Source organism: Aquarana catesbeiana, linkage group LG12, assembly GCF_042186555.1.
Source record: "Aquarana catesbeiana isolate 2022-GZ linkage group LG12, ASM4218655v1, whole genome shotgun sequence".
NCBI classification, from domain to species: domain Eukaryota; kingdom Metazoa; phylum Chordata; class Amphibia; order Anura; family Ranidae; genus Aquarana; species Aquarana catesbeiana.
Genome location: NC_133335.1, coordinates 81,737,381 through 81,763,633, shown reverse-complemented (window position 1 = coordinate 81,763,633; position 26,253 = coordinate 81,737,381). Strand labels below are relative to the sequence as shown.

Below are 26,253 nucleotides of genomic sequence, written 5' to 3'. Positions count from 1 at the left end.
GTTACCGATGCTTTTACAAAAACAGCACCTCCAGCATCACTTAAGCTGTGCTCATTCCTGCTGCAGCTTCTATGCAAATAGATATACATGGCATCCCCTGCATCTTGCCATACATGCTAGCCACTGGGGCTTTTTTTTCTTGTACGGGGTCGCATGCCGAACTCTCCTGGGCTGTGGGTTGGACACCCCTCTTTAATAAAGAGTCAATTTGCTCTGGTAAGTGTCTAACTGCACCATAGGTGACAGAGCACATATGGCATTCATTGTTCCGATTCATTGTAATTTGCACAATTTGGGACTGATCATGTCACTGGCACATTTATTTGGACCTTTTTTCACTTCATTTATTTACATGATTACTCATTGTTCATCTTTTACGTGTTAATATTTAGCGCAGCACTTTGAGAATTTTATTGTTTTACACCCTTGATATCGATGGTGGTGACAGCAGCTCTTTAAGTTTTTATAGCGCAATTTCAAAGTTTATATATTGGTTACCCCACAATGGGGGTGCCACAAAAAGCAGTAGGAATGACAGAGATGGTGCTGAGGAAGGACAGATTAGGGCGAGAGAAAAGAAAAGCAGGAGAGGTGACAGGACAAACTGTCTGCTGCCAGGGAGACACAAAAAAAAAATGTAACTTACAAAGATAGTGTCTTATTTTATCTCCCTGATATTCTCTTTCTCCCTTGGCAGCACTATGAACTTCACCACTGCAAAGCTTCTGCAGGCTTTCCCTCTAGTTGAGCCAAGACATACAATCAAGGCTGCAAATGCCCACATTGTAATTAAAGCAGAGTTCCACCCAAAAGTGGAACTTTCGCTTTAAGCACTCCTCACCTCCTTACATGGCACATTTGACATGCAATTTTTTTCTGGTTTTGACAGGTACTTCCTGTCCCACTTTCTCCTTCCGTCATCTCGCTGCCTAGGCGACTCCTCCTCTCCCCCTAGGCGGCCCCTCCCTCTCTGCAATCTTCTGGGACATATCACAGGTCCCAAAAGATCGCCTGGCCACTAGGAGAGTGCAGCGTGACTCGCGTATGCGTGCCCGGCTGCGAAGCCGCAAACTGTCACAGCCGGGTGCCCACAGTTGCAATGCAAGCGCCAGAGAGAGGAGGGGGAGAGGAGCGAGGCTTCGGGCGGCCGCATCGATGGACTGTGGGACAGGTGAGTGTGTACTTATTAAAAGTCAGCAGCTACACTTTTTGTAGCTGCTGACTTTTAAAGTGGTTGTAAACCCTCCTCTACTACTTTTGCTCAATCTAATCTAGATAGCACAGGCAGCTTATCGCTGACTGTGAAAGTGCACTCACAGTTGTGTTTGCGATGTAAAGCATCATTCTGAGTGCTGTGATGTCGCCCGCGCACTAGGCATCTCCTTTAGGTGCCGTTTCAGCTTCCTCTGCTTGCCGTGTCATTATCTGACACTCACAACGGCACAAAGCGAAGCCTCGTGATGCTGCAGAATGATCCCCTCCTTCCTGGTTCTCCCCCTTGATAGAGGCTTGGTTACGACGATATGGCGCATGCGCAAAATTTTGACAGGGATATGAACTAAGGGCGGAAATGACGTCCACAAAGGCTTCAGTATACAGGAGGAAGAATGGCGCGGACGATACCCGGAAGAGCCAAAAGAGTAAAGCTGCTAAAAAAGGTATGTAGAAAGCTTGTTTTGGACAACTATATATATCTGTCGCTTGGCAAGGTTTAAAAGAATTTAATTATTAGAAAAAACAGCAATAAGTTGCGGGGTTTACTTCCTCTTTAATAAACTGAAAAATGAGTGGAACGCCGCTTTAAAGAAAGTGACATATATTTTTTGAGACCAAGGATAGTGTTCAATAAGAAAGTGAATGCTCTGGGCTTCAAAAAAATGACAGCCTCCAGCAAGAAGAAACAGGAGCAATGCTGGAGGCAATTTACAGCACACATTAATTTTGTTAGCGTAATTATTAATGTGGAACGTATGCTCTTCTGTTAAAGAACATTAATTGTTATCAAACTGTTATGGTAAAGTTATGCTTTAAATGTATTTTCCAATACAAGCAGTGCAAGTACCTGAATTCGACTCGGCATCAACCTCTTACCTCTACTGTACAGAAGGGTTTAGAATAGGATACAAACAGCACAAGCAGCCAATCAGTACATATGCAAGCAAGCAACATGCCATTAAGTGGAGATTGAGGGATGATCTCATCAGTCCATTACTTCACCTTCACTGTACAATCACAGGCTGGGAGAAGGAAAACACCTGTAAGTGTTAATAAACACAAAAGGACAACACTGTGCTGTGTGGCAGAGCTGTGGAAATCTCAGAACTGGATGCACAGAAATACAAATTCTTTGGGGTGTTAAACAGTTCCCACATATGTAATTCACCTGAGTATTCAGCGGTTTACTTAGAGTTCAGCTTAAACTGATAATCATTAGTGGTCAGAGTGCCTTCTTCACAAATTTACTTACAGAATGTGGGCTAGCATCATCATCTTCCTTGTTGGATCCATCTTCTTCCACTCTGGTTACATCATCCTGTCCATATGAAAGGGGCACCAGACTTCCCTTGTCATCTAAAATGGCAAGTGATACTTTTATTGGTAAAAGGGTGGAAAAGAACATTGTCCTTACTTTTACACTTAATTATCTCTCCCTATCACATAATTTGTATTATTCCTTATCCAAATACTAAGATTGCACCGATGCCGTATTTTTTTTATCGGCGAGTACCAATACTTTTGGTCAAGCACTCGCTGATACAGAGTACCAATACTTTACAGTGCAATTTGCATCAACACAAGAAAAAAATAAATTAAAGGCGCGAATTGCACTGAAAAGAATCACATATGATTTTAACAGGAATGCAGTGCGATATGACCATATGCAATTTTCCCCACTGCAACTGTGTGTGAATCTAGTGGGCAGTTTAAAAACGTTAGAACTCACAGTACATATTTGGCCACATGCAAAATAATCTACATAGGTGTCCTGGTCCGCCGATGGTAGAAAATCAGTGCCGCTGGAGGGGCTCACAGGGCTGAAGGAGAAGTTACAGGACCCCGTGGGTATAGGGTGAAAGTGATGTCAGCTTAGGGGGCGGACTGCCTCTATACATCTCTTCCAGCGATACCTCCTATGTACTGCAAGTTATTACAATTTTTAAACTGCCCACTAGATGGTGCTTTAATCCCTTTCTACATACACACACAGTGGGGGAAAATCACCTGTGATTCGGACAGGAAACACATCATGTTCCTGTTAAAATGGCACGAGAGTCTTTGCAGTGCGATTTGCGCCCATTCCTTTTGTATTGATGCAAATTGCATCGTAAAGTATCGGTAGCGTTTGAGTGAGTACTGATACTTGTGAAAATTCTTGATATCGGCACCGGAGAGAGAGAGAGAACCAATCAGCTATACCTTTAGAACCACTGACAGGCTAAGTCAATAACTAACTTGTTACCATGGCATCTAAATGGGGTGGGATATATTAGGCAGCAAGTGAACATGTTGTCCCTCAAGTCGATGTGTTTAAAGCAGAAAAAAATGGGCATTGCAGTTTGTTGTATGTGCGGCTGTGTAGGCACAGACCTGTCAAGGTGCCCATGCTGACCCGTGTCCACAGCCAAAAGCACTTACAATAGGCACATGAACATCAGAACTGGACTATGGAGAAATGGAAGAAGGCCTGGTCTGATAAATCATGCTTTCTTTAACATCAAGTGGATGGTTGGGTGTGCATGCGTCACATACCTGGGGAAGACAGGGCACCAGGATGCAGTATGAGAAGGCAAGCCGGCGGAGGCAGTGTTATGTTCCGTTAGAAAACCTGGGGTCCAGCCATTCACGTGAGTGTTACTTATCATGAACCACCTACCTAAGCATTGTTAGTGACCAAGTACACCCCTTCATAGAAATGGTACTCCCTGATGGCAGTGGCCTCTTTCAGCAGGATAATGCACCCTGCCACAGTGCAAAATTGGTTCAAAAAAGGTTTGAGGAACACAACAATGAGTTTGGAATGCTGACTTGGCCTCCAAATTTTCCAGATCTCAATCCAATCAAGCATATGCAGGATGTGCTGGAAAAGCAAGTCCAATCCCTGGAGTCCCGTCCTTACAACTTACAGGACTTAAAGGATCTGCTACTGATGTCTTGGTGTCAGATACCACCATAACATTCAGAGGTCTAGTGGAGTCTATACCTTGACAGGTCAGGGCTGTTTTTAAGGCAAAAGGGGGTCCTACTTAATGTTAGCATTAGCAAGGTGGCCATAAAGGTATGGCTGATCAGTATATGTATTGCTCTTTTTAGCTGTAAAACTTCATTGATACTGAAAATATTTACTGAATCAGTAACGCATGCTTTGCCAATATGTCCAAATGTTTACTCTATCATGTCATGTGGAAGAAAGATAACCAAGAGAACATGTGTCACCAACAGGAAACTTACAAAGGCACTTTCTGCATTTTGTATTTATAATTTTGGTTAGGCACATTGACGAGTTGGCTTCTGGAAATGAACTGATCTAAGATACTGTGCTGCAATAAAGTGCATATGTACAAGATGCCCTGTTGTGCCCAGGGCCTATCCCTCCACCCACTTTGTTCATGTTGATGTGAACTGTTCACCCAACTGAAATATAAATTTGCAAAGTATAGTTGCCGAATCCTTATATCTAGTCTAGTGCCTTGAAACATAGTAGTATCAAAAAGTGGGACTTTTGAGGCACAACATTGGTTTGCTATATTAAAACTTTTTTTTTTTTATTAAAAGTGGAGTTCCACCCACTTTTACAACTCTTCAGCATCCCTCACTAAACTGTGCAATGTAAACGAATTGGATTTTTAAAGAAAAATGTTCTCAGCACCTACTGTATATCTGCTGTATTCATTTTTCACTTCCTCCTCCCTGGCCGTGGCCCATTGCATCATCTCCTGTTTGCAATGCCTTCTGGGAAGGGGCAACAACTTCCTCTGACACTGCCGTTGCTATGGAAACCTCACCTGAAACCTATTACACTGCTTGTGCTGCACTGAGCATGTTCGAGATCTGCAAGGATGAGATCCAGGAAGAAATACAGTCTGGCTTCAGATGCCCACACTTAAGATGGCCACGGCCTGCTGTAAGTTTATAAAATAACAAACTACTGCTATAAACTAACAAAACAGACCTTTACTAGAACTAACTTTACTAGAATACATTAAGCTTGTGTATTATAGCGGTAATTTTATTTAAAAAGTATAATTTTTCATCTAAAATGTAATATTCCTACATAAAATCATTTATATGACAATATGCACAATCATAAGAATCAATATTGACAGTATGATGTATCTTGTTCACATATGATGATCTTAGCGGCTGGATCACATCTGGATGTGCCGCTATTCATAAACATTATGGATCTGTTCCCTTTAATCTCGAGGAATGGAGAGGTTACTGTATTGTTGATTTTCCCAACTTGCAGTTTACATATACAGAAAATAAACCTACTGGGTTTATTGTCCATTATGGGTTTTGCTTTTTTTTTCATGGGTTTTGATTTATTTTTTTTTTTTTACCACCAAATATCGCCCTGCATGGATGTGACCCACTGGGTTTTTAATCTCTAGTATTACTAAAAAACTGCATTAAAAATATTTTTAAAAAGTGCACATGTACCACATATTCAACTTTTATTATCTGTCTGCCATCTTTAAAGTGTCTTAGTAATTAGCTTCACTTTGTAATGAGGTCTGATTTTTCCTAAAAATAAGGATCCCTCAAGGTGCAAATCCCTGCTAATGCCTGCTATGAATACATCTAAAAAATATATAAATAAACCCCTATACGCTTGAAACTGCAAAAAGGGGAGAGGGGTAAAAGGATTGGAGTAGGAGCTCTCGGTATCATATCATCAAAAAACTCATAATAAAAACCCTGCCTCGGCTCAACCGACTCCAATGACATAAAAGGGGATAAGGGAAAGAGGAAAGGAAATACACAGCCCACTGTGCCAGTACAAAATATCAAAGTTTATTATAGCAAAAACACATAAATGGAATAGCCAATGATAAAATGGAATCATTCACAACGTGTCAATCATACTGTGATAAAAAATCAATGTGGATTCATTTGGGCATACAAGCACCGAAGGATCAGAAGATCCCTGTTGACTCTCTCCAAACAATATGGAAGACTGGCTGTTCCCAACTTGTTTAAAACATCCTGTCCTGCCTAAAGATAAACCAGAAAATTAACACCAGAGACATTTCTAAGGACAGAAGGCTGACATTGATCACCCTTATACACATGACAACCTAAAGATGAACTGCACCAGGAACCATAGCCAATTCTAAGAACCTGATCACTTTGGTAATGTATTGATCAGTTACACCATCAACAATAGGAACCAGAGCCATTTCTAAGACACAAGGCTGACATTGACCACTGTTACCCAGGACAAACCAATGATACGTTATACAATAAATACCATCATCACCAAGCAAGGCCATTTCTAAGGACACCAGGCTGACACTGATCACTTTGGTGTCCAGGACAACCTAATGATAAGCTATAGGTAGCACAATGGCTTAGTGGTTAGTACTGCCTTGCAGCACTGGGGTTCTCGGTTCATTTACTAGGCAGAACGCCATCTGCACTCAGTTTGTATGTTCTCCCTGTGTCTGCATGGGTTTACTCCCACACTACAAGGACACGCTGGTAGGTTAATGGTGTCCTGTCTAACTTGGCCCTAGTTTGTATGTGAAGTAGGAGCCTTAGATTGTAACCTCCTTGAGGTCAGAGACTGATATGATTGTACAGTATATAAAGCTCTCTGTAAATGAACAGCAATATATGAATAACTGTAATAAAGAAATAATACCATAGAGCTGGAAAATATTGGGATTCAGAAACACAAGACTCACACTCTGGTCCCCATGCTAGCCTACAGATGACCTATACCACAAAGCTGGACAACACTAGGGGCCAGGGACAATTTTACGAACAAGGCTGATGCTCTGGTTCCCAATCTGACCAACAGATGACCTATACCATAGATTTGGACAACACTGGGGACAAGGGACAATTCTACAGACAGAAGGTCCCCAGTCCAGCTTACAGATGTTCTATAGTACCATAGAGATGGACAACACTAGGGACCAGGGACAATTCTAGGAACACAAGGCTGAGGCTCTGGTCCCCAGTCCAGCCTACAGATGACCAATACCATAGAGATGGACAACACTAGGGACAATCCTAGGAACACAAGGTTGACGCACTGGTCCCCAGTTCAGCCTACAGATGTTCCAAAGTACCATAGAGATGGACAACACTAGGGACCACAGATAATCCTAGGAACACAAGGCTGAGGCTCTGGTCCCCAGTCCAGCTTACAGATGTTCTAAAGTACCATAGAGATGGACAACACTAGGGACGAGGGACAATCCTAGGAACACAAGGCTGAGGCTCTGGTCCTCAGTCCAGCCTACAGATGTCCAATATCATAGAGATGGACAACACTAGGGACCAGTGACAATCCTACTAACACAAGGCTGACTCTCTGGTCCTCAGTTCAGCCTACAGATGTTCTAAAGTACCATAGAGATGGACAACACTAGGGACGAGGGACATTCCTAGGGACACAAGGATGATGCTCTGGTCCTCAGTCCAGCCTACAGATGTTCTATACCATAGATCGGGACAATTCTACGGACAAAAGGCAAATGCTCTAGTCCCCAGTCCAGCCTACAGATGTTCTATAGTACCATAGAGATGGACAACACTAGGGACCAGGGACAATTCTAGGAACACAAGGCTGAGGCTCTGTCCCCAGTTCAGCCTACAGATGTCCAATACAATAGAGATGGACAACACTAGGGACCACAGACAATCCTAGGAACACAAGGCTGACGCTCTGGTCCTCAGTCTAGCTTACAGATGTCCAATACCATAGAGATGGACAACTCTAGGGACCAGGGACAATCCTACTAACACACGGTTGACTCTCTGGTCCCCAGTCCAGCCTACAGATGTTCTATAGTACCATAGAGATGGACAACACTAGGGACAATCCTAGGAACACAATGCAGAGGCTCTGGTCCCCAGTCCAGCCTACAGATGTCCAATACCATAGAGATGGACAACACTAGGGACAATATTAGGAACACAAGGTTGACGCTCTGGTCCCAGTCCAGCCTACAGATGTTCTATACCATAGAGATGGACAACACTAGGGACAATCCTAGGAACACAAGGTTGATGCTCTGGTCCCCAGTCCAGCCTACAGATGTCCAATACCATAGAGATGGACAACACTAGGGACAATCCTAGGAACACAAGGTTGATGCTCTGGTCCCCAGTCCAGCCTACAGATGTCCAATACCATATAGATGGACAACACTAGGGACAATCCTAGGAACACAAAGTTGACGCTCTGGTCCCCAGTTCAGCCTACAAATGTTCTATACCATAGAGATGGACAACACTAGGGACAATCCTAGGAACACAAAGTTGACGCTCTGGTCCCCAGTTCAGCCTACAAATGTTCTATACCATAGAGATGGACAACACTAGGGTCCATCCTAGGAACACAAAGTTGACGCTCTGGTCCCCAGTTCAGCCTACAAATGTTCTATACCATAGAGATGGACAACACTAGGGACGAGGGACAATCCTTGGAACACAAGGCTGACGCTCTGGTCCCCAGTCCAGCCTACAGATGTTCTAAAGTACCATAGAGATGGACAACACGAGGGACCAGGGACAATCCTAGGAACACAAGGCTGACGCTCTGGTCCCCAGTCCAGCCTACAGATGACCAATATCATAGAGATGGACAAAACTAGGTACAATCCTAGGAACACAAGGTTGATGCTCTGGTCCCCAGTCCAGCCTACAGATGTCCAATACCATAGAGATGGACAACACTAGGGACAATCCTAGGAACACAAAGTTGACGCTCTGGTCCCCAGTTCAGCCTACAAATGTTCTATACCATAGAGATGGACAACACTAGGGACGAGGGACAATCCTTGGAACACAAGGCTGACGCTCTGGTCCCCAGTCCAGCCTACAGATGACCAATATCATAGAGATGGACAAAACTAGGTACAATCCTAGGAACACAAGGTTGATGCTCTGGTCCCCAGTCCAGCCTACAGATGTCCAATACCATAGAGATGGACAACACTAGGGACAATCCTAGGAACACAAAGTTGACGCTCTGGTCCCCAGTTCAGCCTACAAATGTTCTATACCATAGAGATGGACAACACGAGGGACCAGGGACAATCCTAGGAACACAAGGCTGACGCTCTGGTCCCCAGTCCAGCCTACAGATGACCAATATCATAGAGATGGACAAAACTAGGTACAATCCTAGGAACACAAGGTTGATGCTCTGGTCCCCAGTCCAGCCTACAGATGTCCAATACCATAGAGATGGACAACACTAGGGACAATCCTAGGAACACAAGGTTGATGCTCTGGTCCCCAGTCCAGCCTACAGATGTCCAATACCATAGAGATGGACAACACTAGGGACAATCCTAGGAACACAAAGTTGACGCTCTGGTCCCCAGTTCAGCCTACAAATGTTCTATACCATAGAGATGGACAACACTAGGGACAATCCTAGGAACACAAAGTTGACGCTCTGGTCCCCAGTTCAGCCTACAAATGTTCTATACCATAGAGATGGACAACACTAGGGTCCATCCTAGGAACACAAAGTTGACGCTCTGGTCCCCAGTTCAGCCTACAAATGTTCTATACCATAGAGATGGACAACACTAGGGACGAGGGACAATCCTTGGAACACAAGGCTGACGCTCTGGTCCCCAGTCCAGCCTACAGATGTTCTAAAGTACCATAGAGATGGACAACACGAGGGACCAGGGACAATCCTAGGAACACAAGGCTGACGCTCTGGTCCCCAGTCCAGCCTACAGATGACCAATATCATAGAGATGGACAAAACTAGGTACAATCCTAGGAACACAAGGTTGATGCTCTGGTCCCCAGTCCAGCCTACAGATGTCCAATACCATAGAGATGGACAACACTAGGGACAATCCTAGGAACACAAAGTTGACGCTCTGGTCCCCAGTTCAGCCTACAAATGTTCTATACCATAGAGATGGACAACACTAGGGACGAGGGACAATCCTTGGAACACAAGGCTGACGCTCTGGTCCCCAGTCCAGCCTACAGATGACCAATATCATAGAGATGGACAAAACTAGGTACAATCCTAGGAACACAAGGTTGATGCTCTGGTCCCCAGTCCAGCCTACAGATGTCCAATACCATAGAGATGGACAACACTAGGGACAATCCTAGGAACACAAAGTTGACGCTCTGGTCCCCAGTTCAGCCTACAAATGTTCTATACCATAGAGATGGACAACACGAGGGACCAGGGACAATCCTAGGAACACAAGGCTGACGCTCTGGTCCCCAGTCCAGCCTACAGATGACCAATATCATAGAGATGGACAAAACTAGGTACAATCCTAGGAACACAAGGTTGATGCTCTGGTCCCCAGTCCAGCCTACAGATGTCCAATACCATAGAGATGGACAACACTAGGGACAATCCTAGGAACACAAGGTTGATGCTCTGGTCCCCAGTCCAGCCTACAGATGTCCAATACCATAGAGATGGACAACACTAGGGACAATCCTAGGAACACAAAGTTGACGCTCTGGTCCCCAGTTCAGCCTACAAATGTTCTATACCATAGAGATGGACAACACTAGGGACAATCCTAGGAACACAAAGTTGACGCTCTGGTCCCCAGTTCAGCCTACAAATGTTCTATACCATAGAGATGGACAACACTAGGGTCCATCCTAGGAACACAAAGTTGACGCTCTGGTCCCCAGTTCAGCCTACAAATGTTCTATACCATAGAGATGGACAACACTAGGGACGAGGGACAATCCTTGGAACACAAGGCTGACGCTCTGGTCCCCAGTCCAGCCTACAGATGTTCTAAAGTACCATAGAGATGGACAACACGAGGGACCAGGGACAATCCTAGGAACACAAGGCTGACGCTCTGGTCCCCAGTCCAGCCTACAGATGACCAATATCATAGAGATGGACAAAACTAGGTACAATCCTAGGAACACAAGGTTGATGCTCTGGTCCCCAGTCCAGCCTACAGATGTCCAATACCATAGAGATGGACAACACTAGGGACAATCCTAGGAACACAAAGTTGACGCTCTGGTCCCCAGTTCAGCCTACAAATGTTCTATACCATAGAGATGGACAACACTAGGGACGAGGGACAATCCTTGGAACACAAGGCTGACGCTCTGGTCCCCAGTCCAGCCTACAGATGACCAATATCATAGAGATGGACAAAACTAGGTACAATCCTAGGAACACAAGGTTGATGCTCTGGTCCCCAGTCCAGCCTACAGATGTCCAATACCATAGAGATGGACAACACTAGGGACAATCCTAGGAACACAAAGTTGACGCTCTGGTCCCCAGTTCAGCCTACAAATGTTCTATACCATAGAGATGGACAACACGAGGGACCAGGGACAATCCTAGGAACACAAGGCTGACGCTCTGGTCCCCAGTCCAGCCTACAGATGACCAATATCATAGAGATGGACAAAACTAGGTACAATCCTAGGAACACAAGGTTGATGCTCTGGTCCCCAGTCCAGCCTACAGATGTCCAATACCATAGAGATGGACAACACTAGGGACAATCCTAGGAACACAAGGTTGATGCTCTGGTCCCCAGTCCAGCCTACAGATGTCCAATACCATAGAGATGGACAACACTAGGGACAATCCTAGGAACACAAAGTTGACGCTCTGGTCCCCAGTTCAGCCTACAAATGTTCTATACCATAGAGATGGACAACACTAGGGACAATCCTAGGAACACAAAGTTGACGCTCTGGTCCCCAGTTCAGCCTACAAATGTTCTATACCATAGAGATGGACAACACTAGGGACGAGGGACAATCCTTGGAACACAAGGCTGACGCTCTGGTCCCCAGTCCAGCCTACAGATGTCCAATACCATAGAGATGGACAACACTAGGGACAATCCTAGGAACACAAGGTTGATGCTCTGGTCCCCAGTCCAGCCTACAGATGTCCAATACCATAGAGATGGACAACACTAGGGACAATCCTAGGAACACAAAGTTGACGCTCTGGTCCCCAGTTCAGCCTACAAATGTTCTATACCATAGAGATGGACAACACTAGGGACAATCCTAGGAACACAAAGTTGACGCTCTGGTCCCCAGTTCAGCCTACAAATGTTCTATACCATAGAGATGGACAACACTAGGGACGAGGGACAATCCTTGGAACACAAGGCTGACGCTCTGGTCCCCAGTCCAGCCTACAGATGTTCTAAAGTACCATAGAGATGGACAACACGAGGGACCAGGGACAATCCTAGGAACACAAGGCTGACGCTCTGGTCCCCAGTCCAGCCTACAGATGACCAATATCATAGAGATGGACAAAACTAGGTACAATCCTAGGAACACAAGGTTGATGCTCTGGTCCCCAGTCCAGCCTACAGATGTCCAATACCATAGAGATGGACAACACTAGGGACAATCCTAGGAACACAAAGTTGACGCTCTGGTCCCCAGTTCAGCCTACAAATGTTCTATACCATAGAGATGGACAACACTAGGGACGAGGGACAATCCTTGGAACACAAGGCTGACGCTCTGGTCCCCAGTCCAGCCTACAGATGACCAATATCATAGAGATGGACAAAACTAGGTACAATCCTAGGAACACAAGGTTGATGCTCTGGTCCCCAGTCCAGCCTACAGATGTCCAATACCATAGAGATGGACAACACTAGGGACAATCCTAGGAACACAAAGTTGACGCTCTGGTCCCCAGTTCAGCCTACAAATGTTCTATACCATAGAGATGGACAACACGAGGGACCAGGGACAATCCTAGGAACACAAGGCTGACGCTCTGGTCCCCAGTCCAGCCTACAGATGACCAATATCATAGAGATGGACAAAACTAGGTACAATCCTAGGAACACAAGGTTGATGCTCTGGTCCCCAGTCCAGCCTACAGATGTCCAATACCATAGAGATGGACAACACTAGGGACAATCCTAGGAACACAAGGTTGATGCTCTGGTCCCCAGTCCAGCCTACAGATGTCCAATACCATAGAGATGGACAACACTAGGGACAATCCTAGGAACACAAAGTTGACGCTCTGGTCCCCAGTTCAGCCTACAAATGTTCTATACCATAGAGATGGACAACACTAGGGACAATCCTAGGAACACAAAGTTGACGCTCTGGTCCCCAGTTCAGCCTACAAATGTTCTATACCATAGAGATGGACAACACTAGGGTCCATCCTAGGAACACAAAGTTGACGCTCTGGTCCCCAGTTCAGCCTACAAATGTTCTATACCATAGAGATGGACAACACTAGGGACGAGGGACAATCCTTGGAACACAAGGCTGACGCTCTGGTCCCCAGTCCAGCCTACAGATGTTCTAAAGTACCATAGAGATGGACAACACGAGGGACCAGGGACAATCCTAGGAACACAAGGCTGACGCTCTGGTCCCCAGTCCAGCCTACAGATGACCAATATCATAGAGATGGACAAAACTAGGTACAATCCTAGGAACACAAGGTTGATGCTCTGGTCCCCAGTCCAGCCTACAGATGTCCAATACCATAGAGATGGACAACACTAGGGACAATCCTAGGAACACAAAGTTGACGCTCTGGTCCCCAGTTCAGCCTACAAATGTTCTATACCATAGAGATGGACAACACTAGGGACAATCCTAGGAACACAAAGTTGACGCTCTGGTCCCCAGTTCAGCCTACAAATGTTCTATACCATAGAGATGGACAACACTAGGGTCCATCCTAGGAACACAAAGTTGACGCTCTGGTCCCCAGTTCAGCCTACAAATGTTCTATACCATAGAGATGGACAACACTAGGGACGAGGGACAATCCTTGGAACACAAGGCTGACGCTCTGGTCCCCAGTCCAGCCTACAGATGTTCTAAAGTACCATAGAGATGGACAACACGAGGGACCAGGGACAATCCTAGGAACACAAGGCTGACGCTCTGGTCCCCAGTCCAGCCTACAGATGACCAATATCATAGAGATGGACAAAACTAGGTACAATCCTAGGAACACAAGGTTGATGCTCTGGTCCCCAGTCCAGCCTACAGATGTCCAATACCATAGAGATGGACAACACTAGGGACAATCCTAGGAACACAAAGTTGACGCTCTGGTCCCCAGTTCAGCCTACAAATGTTCTATACCATAGAGATGGACAACACATAGAGATACCATAGAGATGGAACACAAGGCTGACGCTCTGGTCCCCAGTCCAGCCTACAGATGTTCTAAAGTACCATAGAGATGGACAACACGAGGGACCAGGGACAATCCTAGGAACACAAGGCTGACGCTCTGGTCCCCAGTCCAGCCTACAGATGACCAATATCATAGAGATGGACAACACTAGGGACAATCCTAGGAACACAAGGTTGACGCTCTGGTCCCCAGTTCAGCCTACAAATGTTCTATACCATAGAGATGGACAACACTAGGGACGAGGGACAATCCTTGGAACACAAGGTTGACGCTCTGGTCCTCAGTCCAGATGACCAATACCATAGAGATGGACAAAACTAGGGACCAGGGACAATCCTAAGAACACAAGGCTGAGGCTCTGGTCCCCAGTCCAGCCTACAGATGTCAAGTACCATAGAGATGGACAACACTTAGGACCAGGGCTATTTCCAGGAAGTGTAGCCACTTTGGCACCGCGCTCCCCCTCAGTCCCCCGAACGTGTCTCACCCTCCGTCTCCCCGTCACTCTCCAGCTCAGGCTCCGAGTCCCCCACATACACGGCCAGAGACGACAATACATTCTTCTTACTAGCCGCCATCGCTCCCGTCGCAACTATGACGCATTTCCGGCGAGCGGAATGAAGAGGTGTGTGAACGTAATACCATAGCAACAGAGGCCGGGTCTGCCTTCGTCATCAGTGTGCGCCGCGCCGGCGGAAGTTTGCGGGGAGATGATACACGTCTGTACAGTTGGTGTTCTCCGGGGGGACAAGCTGGCTGTCCATAGCAGAGGTAGAAGGAGACACCTTATTCTTCCTATGTCAGTGTGGCTGGTCGCCTCTGCTCTGACATTATATCGGTGTTTATTAGTTAGAAGGCCCCCTACATGAGACCATGGAGACATAACTAAAGGCAAAACTTTTTATTTTTTTAGTTTTGTATAGAGTAAATAGGGATTAGAACTCCTGTCACATTTTTATTGCTGTTTGTGCCCCTGTCAGTTTTTTTTGTCCTATGTGCCTCCAATTGGGGAGATTTCCCTTCACTTGCTGTTCTATAACTGAAACAGGAAGTCAGAGGAAATCTCCCCAAAGTGAGTTTTCTTTTCCCTCTAGCCTGGAGCTGGAACTTTAAAGGCAAAACTTATTTTGCCTTCTTTTGGATATATTAGGATATAACCCCTGTCAGGTTTGTTTTGCCACCTGTATCCCAATGGGGAGATTTCCCTTCACTTCCTGTCCCATAGCCAAACAGGAAGTAATGGCACCCCCCCAAAAATGAGGGAATTCCTGGTTTCCTATTTTCCGTATTGGATGATTTCCCCTCTATTCCTGTTCTGGTGATTGCTCAAAATGTGGGATTTTCTTTCACTTTTTTATCTCTGCAGTAAATAGGACAAACAAAGTGGGCTTTACTGAATAAATAGGATCCTGAATGGCAACTCCAACCAAGACAATTTGTATAGATTTGAAAAGGGTTGTAGCCCCTGTCTGTTTTTTTACTGTCATTTTTGCTCCCATTGGGGAGATCTCCCCTCACTTCCTGTTAGGACAAGATGGGAAATCTCTCCAAGGGCGGTGCATGCAAAAAAAAAACAATGATCCATTTGACCACATTGAGGAAAGATTACGATTTCTTACAATGGGGTTAATGTACTACAGGCAAATAGGTTGTCCACTTTGCAAGAAACAAAAGCTGTACTATGCAAGGGGATTTTTTCCACAGCTTAGTGAATGTGGTGAAATTTCACTTTATAAATAGTTGTCAATCACATGCAAGGAAAAAAAACTGCATTTTTTGCTTGCACATGATTGAATGATGGAAGCCAGCAGAGCTTCCCCTCATTCACAAAGCTCTGGATAGAATTCCCCTGCAAAGTGAACAGTCTAATTGTCTTTAGTACGTCAACTTTACTGTGTTTATTGCTGTCTGTGCCCCTGTGACAACCACTTCCCCAATGTCTTGTCCTGGTGTCACAGAGAGAGGAAGTGGGTGGAATGCAATGCAGCCCGAATGAACTACAACCTGACATAAAATATTTAGTCTTTTGTTTTTGTAATTGGTTGGCATTCTGCCTGAAATTAATAATTCCACATCAAATTGATACAAAAAATGCCTTTTTCTTTGTTTCATTTTTTATGTATTTGTTTTTTTTTTTAGTTGATATTAGCCACTTCCACCACATGTAATGATAAAGAGTCAGTGTATAGGTAACTGACATTTTGTGTTATAGGTGGACAGTGATGGGCTGGAACTTCCCCTCTTGTTCAGTGACATCTCACATCCAGTGTTCTGGGTGGCTTTTGTGCTAAAGTGAGCGCAATGTTTAGAATATTAACCACTTAAACCCCGGACCATTTTGCTGGCCAAAGACCAGAGCACTTTTTGCGATTCGGCACTGCGTCTCTTTACCTGACAATTTCATGGTCGTGCGGCGTGGCTCCCAAACAAAATTGACGTCCTTTTTTTCCCCACAAATAGAGCTTTCTTTTGGTGGTATTTGATCACCTCAGATTTTTATTTTTTGCGCTATAAACAAAAAAATAGTGACAATTTTGAAAGAAAAAACGCATTATTTTTTACTTTTTGCTGTAATAAATATCCCTAAAAAATATATAAAAAAATGTTTTTTTTTCCTCAGTTTAGGCCGATACATATTCTTCTACATATTTTTGGTAAAAAAAAAACGCAATAAGCATTTATTGATTGGTTCGCGCAAAAGTTATAGCGTCTATAAAATAGGGGATAGTTTTATGGCATTTTTATTAATATTTTTTTTTCTTACTAGTAATGGCGGCGATCAGCGATTTATATCGTGACTGCGACATTATGGAGGACACATCAGACAATTTTGACACATTTTTGGCACTATTGGCATTAATACGGCGATCAATGCTAAAAAATTGCATTGATTACTGTAAAAATGTCACTGGCAGTGAAGGGGTTAACCACTAGGTGGTGCTGTAGGGGTTAAGTGTGTCCTAGGGAGTGATTCTAACTGTGTGGGGGAGGGGCTGTGTGTGACACTACACTGATCTCCGCTCCTGATCACAGGGAGCAGAGATCAGTGACAGTGTCACTAGGTAGAAGGGGAGATGCTTGTTTACCTTAGCATCACCCCGTACTTCCTTACCGTGAGACGATTGCGGGTACCCCCGTGGACATTGAGTCCGCAGGACCCGCAATCATGGTCACAGAGCTCCCGGCGCGCGCGAAAGCCGCCTCTCAAAGGGCAACGTACAGGTACGTTAATCTGCCTGTATGTGCCCTTTTGCCGCAGTATATCTGCATGAGGTGGTCAGGAAGAGGTTAACAAACCTGTAAAAATGTCACCGCTGTGTTAATTTCTGTCCACACAGTCCTGACTTGATTTTTATCCATGGGCACATTCAAACTGTCCTTTGTGTTTAACACACAAGCATTAATACAGTGGGGGAGATTTACTGAAATTGCTGAGAGGCATGTTGAGCCCATTGAATATTTTAATTTTTTTGTCCCAAGTAATTGAATAATGACAAAAAAAACAATTTTTTTACAAAAAGTTGTCACTAAATGATAAATTGCTCACACATGCCATGGTTATATGTGGAATTTCACCCCAAAATACATTCTGCTGCTTCTCCTGAGTACGGGGATACCACATGTGTGGGACTTTTTGGGAGCCTAGCCGCGTACGGGACCCCGAAAACCAATCACCGCCTTCAGGATTTCTAAGGGCGTAAATTTTTGATTTCACTCCTCACTACCTATCACAGTTTTAAAGGCCATGAAATGCCCAGATGGCACAAAACCCCCCAAATGACCCCATTTTGGAAAGTAGACACCCCAAGCTATTTTCTGAGAGGCATGGTGAGTCCATGGAATATTTTATATTTTGCCACAAGTTGCGGGAAAATGACAAACTTTTTGTTTTTTGCACAAAGTTGTCACTAAATGATATATATTGCTCAAACATGCCATGTGAATATGTGAAATTACACCCCAAAATACATTCTGCTTCTTCTGAGTATGTGGATGCATGGAACTTTTTGGGAGCCTAGCCGCGTACGGGCCCCGAAAACCAATCACCGCCTTCAGGATTTCTAAGGGCGTAAATTTTTGATTTCACTCCTCACTACCTATCACAGTTTTGAAGGCCATAAAATGCCCAGATGGCACAAACCCCCCCCCCCCCCCAAATGACCCCATTTTGGAAAGTAGACACCCCAAGCTATTTGCTGAGAGGCATGTTGAGTCCATGGAATATTTTATATTTTGACACAAGTTGCGGGAAAGTGACACTTTTTTTTTTTTTCACAAAGTTGTCACTAAATGATATATTGCTTACACAGGCCATGGGCATATGTGGAATTGCACCCCAAAATACATTTAGCTGCTTCTCCTGAGTATGGGGATACCACATGTGTGGGACTTTTTGGGAGCCTAGACGCGTATGGGCCCCAAAAACCAATCACCGCCTTCAGGATTTCTAAGGGTGTAAATTTTTGATTTCACTCTTCACTGCCTATCACAGTTTCGGAGGCCATGGAATGCCCAGGTGGCACAAAACCCCCCCAAATGACCCCATTTTGGAAAGTAGACACCCCAAGCTATTTGCTGAGAGACATGGTGAGTATTTTGCAGGTCTCATTTGTTTTTGAAAATGAAGAAAGAAAAGAAAAATGTATTTTTTTTTTTTTTTTTTTACAATTTTCAAAACTTTGTGACAAAAAGCGAGGTCTGCAAAATACTCACCATACCTCTCAGCAAATAGCTTGGGGTGTCTACTTTCCAAAATGGGGTCATTTTGGGGGGTTTTGTGCCACCTGGGCATTCCATGGCCTCCGAAACTGTGATAGGCAGTGAGGAGTGAAATAAAAAATTTACACCCTTAGAAAGCCTGAAGGCGGTGATTGGTTTTCGGGGTCCCGTACGCGGCTAGGCTCCCAAAAAGTCTCACACATGTGGTATCCCCATACTCAGGAGAAGCAACAGAATGTATTTTGGGATGTAATTTCACATATTCCCGTGGCATGTTTGAGCAATATATCATTTAGTGACAACTTTGTGCAAAAATAAAAAAACATTTTGTCTTTTTCCCGCAACTTGTGTCAAAATATAAAATATTCCATGGACTCGACATGCCTCTCAGCAAATAGCTTGGGGTGTCTACTTTCCAAAATGGGGTCATTTGGGGGGGTTTTGAACTGTCCTGGCATTTTATGCACAACATTTAAAAGCTTATGTCACACATCACCCACTCTTCTAACCACTTGAAGACAAAGCCAAGCAAATTACTTTGAACCCCCAAACATTATATATTTTTTTAAAGCAAATGCCCTACAGATTAAAATGGTGGGTGTTTAATCTTTTCTTTTCACACAGTATTTGCACAGTGATTTTTCAAACGCAATTTTTTGGAAAAAAACACACTTTCATTAATTTTAATGCACTAAAACGCACTATATTGCCCAATATGTTTGATGAAATTAAAAAGATGATCTTAGGCCGAGTACATGGATACCAAACACGACATGCTTTAAAATTGCGCAAACGTGCAGCAGCGACAAACTGCATTGATTTGTAAAAGCCTTTACAGGTTACCACTTTAGATTTACAGAGGGGGTCTACTGCTAAAATTACTGCCCTCGATCTGACCTTCGCGGTAATACCTCACATGCATGGTGCAATTGCTGTTTACATTTGACGCTAGACCGACGCTTGCGTTCGCCTTTGCGCGAGAGCAGGGGGGACAGGGGTGCTTTTAATTTTTTTTTTTTTTTTGTGCTTTTTTCTTATTTTTATTATTTTTATCATTTTTGTTGTCTCAGGGAATGTAAATATCCCCTATGATACCAATAGGTAATGACAGGTACTCTTTTTAAAAAAAAAAAAAAAAAAAAAAAAAAATTGGGGTCTATTAGACCCTAGATCTCTCCTCTGCCCTCAAAGCATCTGACCACACCAAGATCGGTGTGATAAAATGCTTTCCCAAATTCCCAATGACGCTTACATCCGGCGAAATCTAAGTCATGAAATGCTCGTAGCTTCCGGTTTCTTAGGCCATAGAGATGATTGGAGCCGTTCTGGTCTCTGATCAGCTCTATGGTCAGCTGGCGGAACCACTGGCTGCATTCTCAGGTTCCCTGTTGGGACAGGAGAGCCAGAGAAAACCATGGAAGACGGTGGGAGGAGGGGGACACATTCCCTCCCACTACTTGTAAAAGCAGTCTAGAGGCTAATTAGCCGCTAGGATTGCTTTTACATGAAAGCCGACCGCTGACTGAAAAGAATGATACCTAAACCCGCAGGCATCATTCTGGTATAACCACTCAAAGTCCAGCAACATACTAGTACGTTGCCGGTCCTTGTTGGGCATATATTGTAATCTTCTTTTTTTTTTCATGCAGCTTGTGGGCTGAACGAAAAAAAGAGATTGATCAGTGCGTATGCTCGCCATTTGAATACCTCCCTTCATCCACCCACTTCTAATGATGGGCATACATGCACGTTTTTGTTTTTAACTGTGGTGGTAAAATCACCTCCTACAGCGCTGGAGTCACGGCTTTATGTATCGTGTGAGCAAACGCTGTTGCTGTCAAGATAAATAAATCCGCGCTGTAGCTGAATGGCGTACCTGCTAAGCAAATGATGGTTAACAGTAAAACAAACATTACAGTATAACATACCATACCTGCAAAGCAAATACAATAAAACATAGTAAAAATAAAACCAAGAGAGAACGATAGATATAGAACAATAGTGAGCGAGCAGTAGAGTGGAAAGTAGAGCGAGAACAATAGAGAGAGAGAAGAAAAATACAACCACAACTATTTTTGGCTTTTTTATTTTTTATTTTTTTGTGTGTTTTTATTTTTTCACCTTTTTTCACTTTTATAAAAACTGTAAAAAAAAACTATAAACTGAACATTGCGGATTAGGTTCTCTCAAAATGTGATGGGCATCATATCTTTCGAGACCCTGTGTACGTGTGCCTATGACTGTATAGTGCTGTTCCTCACGCTAATTTAACTCAACTAGTGTGTGATAGCGTTTGAAACAGACCCCAATGCAAAGACCAGGTTGGTCAGGACAGGAGGGACAATAAAAGCGTGTGTCACGCCTAAATCCACGCTTTCTACAGACATGACATCTTCTTTGGCGGTTTGTTTGGGTAGGGGTACCAGAGAGGTCATGCGGAAAATGCCTCTCATGCAGCCGGCTTACTGCATTTGCGTTGGGAAGTTGGGCCAGAGCACCGTCTGGAAAAAGAAGGGCTCTGATGATCTCTTCCTGGAATTTAAGGAAGGATCCAGTTTGTCCTGAAGCTCTGTATAGCACATGAGTGTTCAGCAAAGCCAATTGAAATAAGTATACAGACACTTTTTTATACCAGCGTCTGGCCTTACGGGCAATTAGGTATGGCGCCAACAACTGGTCGTTGAGGTCCACCCCTCCCATATTGAGGTAATATTCGTGGACACAGAGGGGTTTCTCCACAACACCAGTCACCGTAGTAATTTGGACAGTCATGTCTGCGTGAAGGGAGGAAAGAACAAAAACATTCTTATTATCCCTCCACTTCATAGCGAGCAAATTATTACATCTCAAGCAGGCTCTCTCCCCCAGCCTAAGACGGGAATCTACAAGCCTCTGGGGAAAGCCCCGGCGATTAGGTTGCACGGTGCCACATGCGCCGATATGATGATCAAACAAGTGACTAAAAAGTGGCACGCTCGTGTAATAATTGTCCACATACAAGTGGTACCCCTTTCCGAATAAGGGTGACGCCAAGTCCCACACAATCTTACCAGCGCTCCCTATGTAGTCAGGGCAGTTCTCCGGCTCTACGGAACTATCTCTTCCCTCGTAAAACTATATGTATGACCTGTGGCCCTGTCACAGAGCTTATACATCTTGACCCCGTATTTGGCACGCTTGCTGGGGTGCATGAACCGCAAGATCTGCTCGTATCGTGTCCTGGTCATGAAGGCAGAGAACACGGGCTTATGTTATGGTGAATTGGGTCAGTGGACCAATATGACCTCAACTCACTCTTTTTAGTTATGCCCATGAGGAGGGAAAGGCCCAGGAAGGTCTTAAATTCGGATACCGTAATTGGTCTCCAATCTCTGGCAAGGGTCAGCTGGGGATTAGTGGCGATTAATTGACCAGCATATAAATTGCTTTGGTCCACAACAGATCTATAAAGATCTTTGGTGAAAAACAACGAATAAAAATCAAGTGACGTAAAATCAACTGTTTCCACCTGAATGCCGGGTTGGCCAGTGAATGGGGGAAGTACGGGTGCTGCAGAAGTGGTGGGTTTCCAATTAGGATTTGGCAAATGCAGCAGGAAGGGCACTATGGGCACAATGGGCCTGTCTTTGTCTTCTTGGTGGCAGCGGGACACTACTTGTGCTTGCCATCTCGCCAGCTTGAACTGCACTTATGGGACTCGCCACGTCACCAAGTGTTAGGCTGGATTCACACCTATGCATTTTTAGTGCTCTTTGCATTTTGCAGATTTGCACTACAGTCCATTTACCATGGTTTCCTATGGAACACATTCTGTAGTGCAAATCTGCAAAATGCAAAAAGCACTAAAAATGCATAGGTGTGAATCCAGCCTTACTGCAATGCTGGATGTACGACCAGGGTGTACTAGGTCGCTGGTGCTTGCCAGTTCACCAGAAGGAATAGCGGCGCTAGTACTGGCTCTCTGCTCCATACAAAGGACCTGTGGTTCTTGCACCTCAACGACAGAAGAAGAAGTTTGGGGTCTGGTACGCCTGACCTTGGCAGGGACCACAACTCCGTCATCAGAGCTATCTGTCATGGAGCCGCTGCTGTCTACAGGATCGTATTCTGAGCCTGAATCTGACAGATGAGTGACTTTCTCTTCACTATCTGTCATGCTCAGAAACGTGTAGGCCTCTTCACTAGTGTACCTTCGATTTGCCATTTTGGGCTCTAAATTTACTGGTACAGTAGTGAGACTCACAGGTAAAAAAGCTCCTGTTAGTGACTGATTCAAACGCTACCAAAAAAACTGTTAGCGATCGCAAGGATCTGGCCTGACTCTGCGAACGCTGCAGTTATGTGTGTTGTGTTTTGTAAGTGACAGTGATTGATCGATACTGCACTTGGGTGGGCTGGGCGGAGGGGCTAAACGCAGGTGCTAGCAGGTATCTGGGCTGATCCCGCTAACACTGCGTTTTTGGGAACCCTAAACTGCTGGGGACACTAGTATAGATCTGATCAGATATTGATCCGTTCAGACACTATACTACTAAGGGAGGCGTATGGTGCGTGCATGGGTGTTAGCACTAGTGGCACTGATCTGACGCTGCCTGGGGCGACGCAGACCCTGTCTGATGCTAAAACCTAACTAGATCAGGGGGTCAAACCCCTATTGGGTAAAATATGGTGGGTGCCCTGACGCTATAAAAGAAAAATCTAGCTAAACTGCGTCGCCTGTAACACTAATACTGTGATCACAGGTGACGAGGTAATCAAGGTGTAACGAGCCCATTGCTTGCTTGGTTCCGCTCTCCGGAAACTCCACTGCAGCTATAGAATCAGATTGCAGATCGCAACATCTGATTGTTCGGTCATACGATGCTCCAGGATTAGAACTACAGCTATGTGCCGTTCTAACCCAGTTGTGATAGCTCAGAACAAACACCAGGCAGGCTGTATGTAAGTTCAAACAGGAATCTCCTTTATTCAAAAATACAGGCTCTTTTATACACTAACAGTGGAGGTGCATACCTCCGGCTCATATTACTCTAACAATACACTTGTAACCTAATTAACCTAATTAACATGGGCTAATTAACTAATCCCTTTAGACAGCCTAGATGACTCAGACATGACCTTTAGGCCAGACTGGCCGTCTTGTAGCTTAGAACCCCCAATCAACATTATCACAATAGCAGATTTAAAGCGGGGGTCCACCTATCTATCGTTTTTTTTTTTTTTTTTTGTTTTTTTTTTTTTTAGTTCATTCACAAACTTTTCTTCTCAGCATTACATACTCACATATTGTGTGTAATATGTCCGCCTGTGTCAGATTTCGTCGGAAAGAATAACTTATATTATTCACTGCAGGCGGTTTCCATCTTCATTGTGGGCATTTGAAGCCCACAAGCATTTATTTCCTGGATGTGGTGAATGCTGTGCTCCCAGCATTCACCACTCATTCCCACACATGCTCAGTGGCATCCTGGGAAGCCTGAGACTAGCTCCCAGGAGTCTGGGAGAGGCTAGAAACACGCCTACTCCCACGGGAGGAGAACCAGGAAGTGCAAAGAAGAATAGAAAAAGAAAAGGTAATTACGGCGATTTAAATTTTTTTAAACGGCATGTCTGCATCTAGGCAAGGAAGAGAATACATACAGATATTGTTCAAAATTTGGGTGGAACCCCGCTTTAATTAAACACAAACCACAATGGGGATCTAATGACTCTTAGATCCCATACTAGAGACTTATTTACAATACACATTTTAGCAGACAACAGACAGGTAGCTGGAATTGATGACGTTAGCATTTAACAGTAGGAGTCCCAATGGTATGAATCAGTCACTATTCCAATATGGCAAATCCAGGGTCCCCAGAGTGTGTGTCCTGGGGGACCAGGACCCGAATCCACAGTAATACCACCTCAAGGGTCCCCAGGCATACAGCTCACAAAGAGCACCGTTCCCCCAAATGCCAGGGCCCACGATCGATCGGCAAGAGGCTAGCATACAGTCCCCTCCAAAACTCTCTCTCCCGGCTAGGTCTGTCACACAAGGGGTTAAACTTTTTTATTGGGGGGGTTAGGAGGGGGTCCCTAAACCTATCTGAGCCTAATACTAATTACCATAACACTGATTAGTGTCACTAATGACACTAGTACAAAAATTTGATTGCTGTACTGGGTGACACAGTGACAGGTGGTGAAGGGGTTAATTGGGGGGGTGAAACATGACCTGGTGTCAGTGTAGTCTTGGTGCACTTACTTGTTTGTCTTCTCTCCCCTTGGTCTGGAACGAAAAGACCGACACGAGGAGAGATGACATCACTTCCCTGTCGGTGTTTACAGTTACACAGACAGGGGAAGGATCTCATTCGTCAGGACCGATCGCCAGGTACAGGCCAGATATCATTGGCTTGGGCCTGGGGATTGAACGGTTCCTGATTGAATGACGGGCGATTCACCTGCCTGTGCCATTTTCCGCAGTATAACTGCGCCTGACGGTCGGCAAGCGGTTAAATGCAGCACATAGTTATGTATGGGCCCTAAACAGCATTGCCACCATCAGTTAAACATATCCCAGGCAATGATCTGCAACTGACACTGGAAGAAGTGCATGTAGACAGGAAGTGGCTGCAAAAAGGCCACAGGAGATTGACAGCAACGAGATGTAAAAATCAATGATTAAAAAAGTAAAAACGGTATTAAAGTGGATGTAAACCCGAAAAACCCGAAAAAGAGAAATACCAGTCAGTTCTTCCCCTTTGCTGTGAGTGACAGGTGAATTACAGATCTCATACAGGAGCCTGAGACAGACATTCTGTGTACTTCACAATTCACATCCCCCCCTCCCCTCTCCTCTTTCTTCTCCAGCTCTCCCAGGATTGGCTGCCTCTCCTGGGTTTTGACTGGATGTTTCTCATTGTGGGGTGGGATCCACAGATCAGTGTGAGGAGGAAATGCATGGTGTAGTGAACTCACAGGATGGCCAGCAGAAGATACACAGACAGTGATTTGATTTAGGGGAGCTGTATCCAGTCAGAGCTGGGCAGAGAAGTTCCAGTGATCTGATTATTATGGTGCAGTGTGTGTGTCTGAGGTCACCTGATCACAGTTGCAACATTCCTTTTGATCACCAGGATGTGTTATGTGGGGGGAGGGGTGGATCTCTCACTTTTCATAATTAT

General features: G+C 44.7%; 2 protein-coding genes across 5 annotated transcripts in view; one reads left to right on the top strand and one right to left on the bottom strand.

Annotated features, from left to right (window-relative positions):
- SAP30BP (SAP30 binding protein) overlaps positions 1-15,009 on the bottom strand; it is an 82,210-nt gene extending 67,201 nt beyond the window's left edge. For all 3 annotated transcript variants that reach the window (XM_073608126.1, XM_073608127.1, XM_073608128.1), the window contains exons 1-2: positions 14,853-15,009; positions 2,468-2,571 (exon numbers count right to left, since the gene is read on the bottom strand). In XM_073608126.1, coding sequence (XP_073464227.1) covers positions 2,468-2,571; positions 14,853-14,943 — 195 coding nt within the window. In that variant the 5' untranslated portion in view covers positions 14,944-15,009. The remainder of the gene's footprint in view (positions 1-2,467; positions 2,572-14,852) is intronic.
- A 5-nt stretch (positions 15,010-15,014) lies between these two features.
- RECQL5 (RecQ like helicase 5) overlaps positions 15,015-26,253 on the top strand; it is a 178,803-nt gene continuing 167,564 nt past the window's right edge. For both annotated transcript variants that reach the window (XM_073608124.1, XM_073608125.1), the window contains exon 1: positions 15,015-15,136. The gene's annotated coding sequence lies outside the window, so the exon portion shown is untranslated. The remainder of the gene's footprint in view (positions 15,137-26,253) is intronic.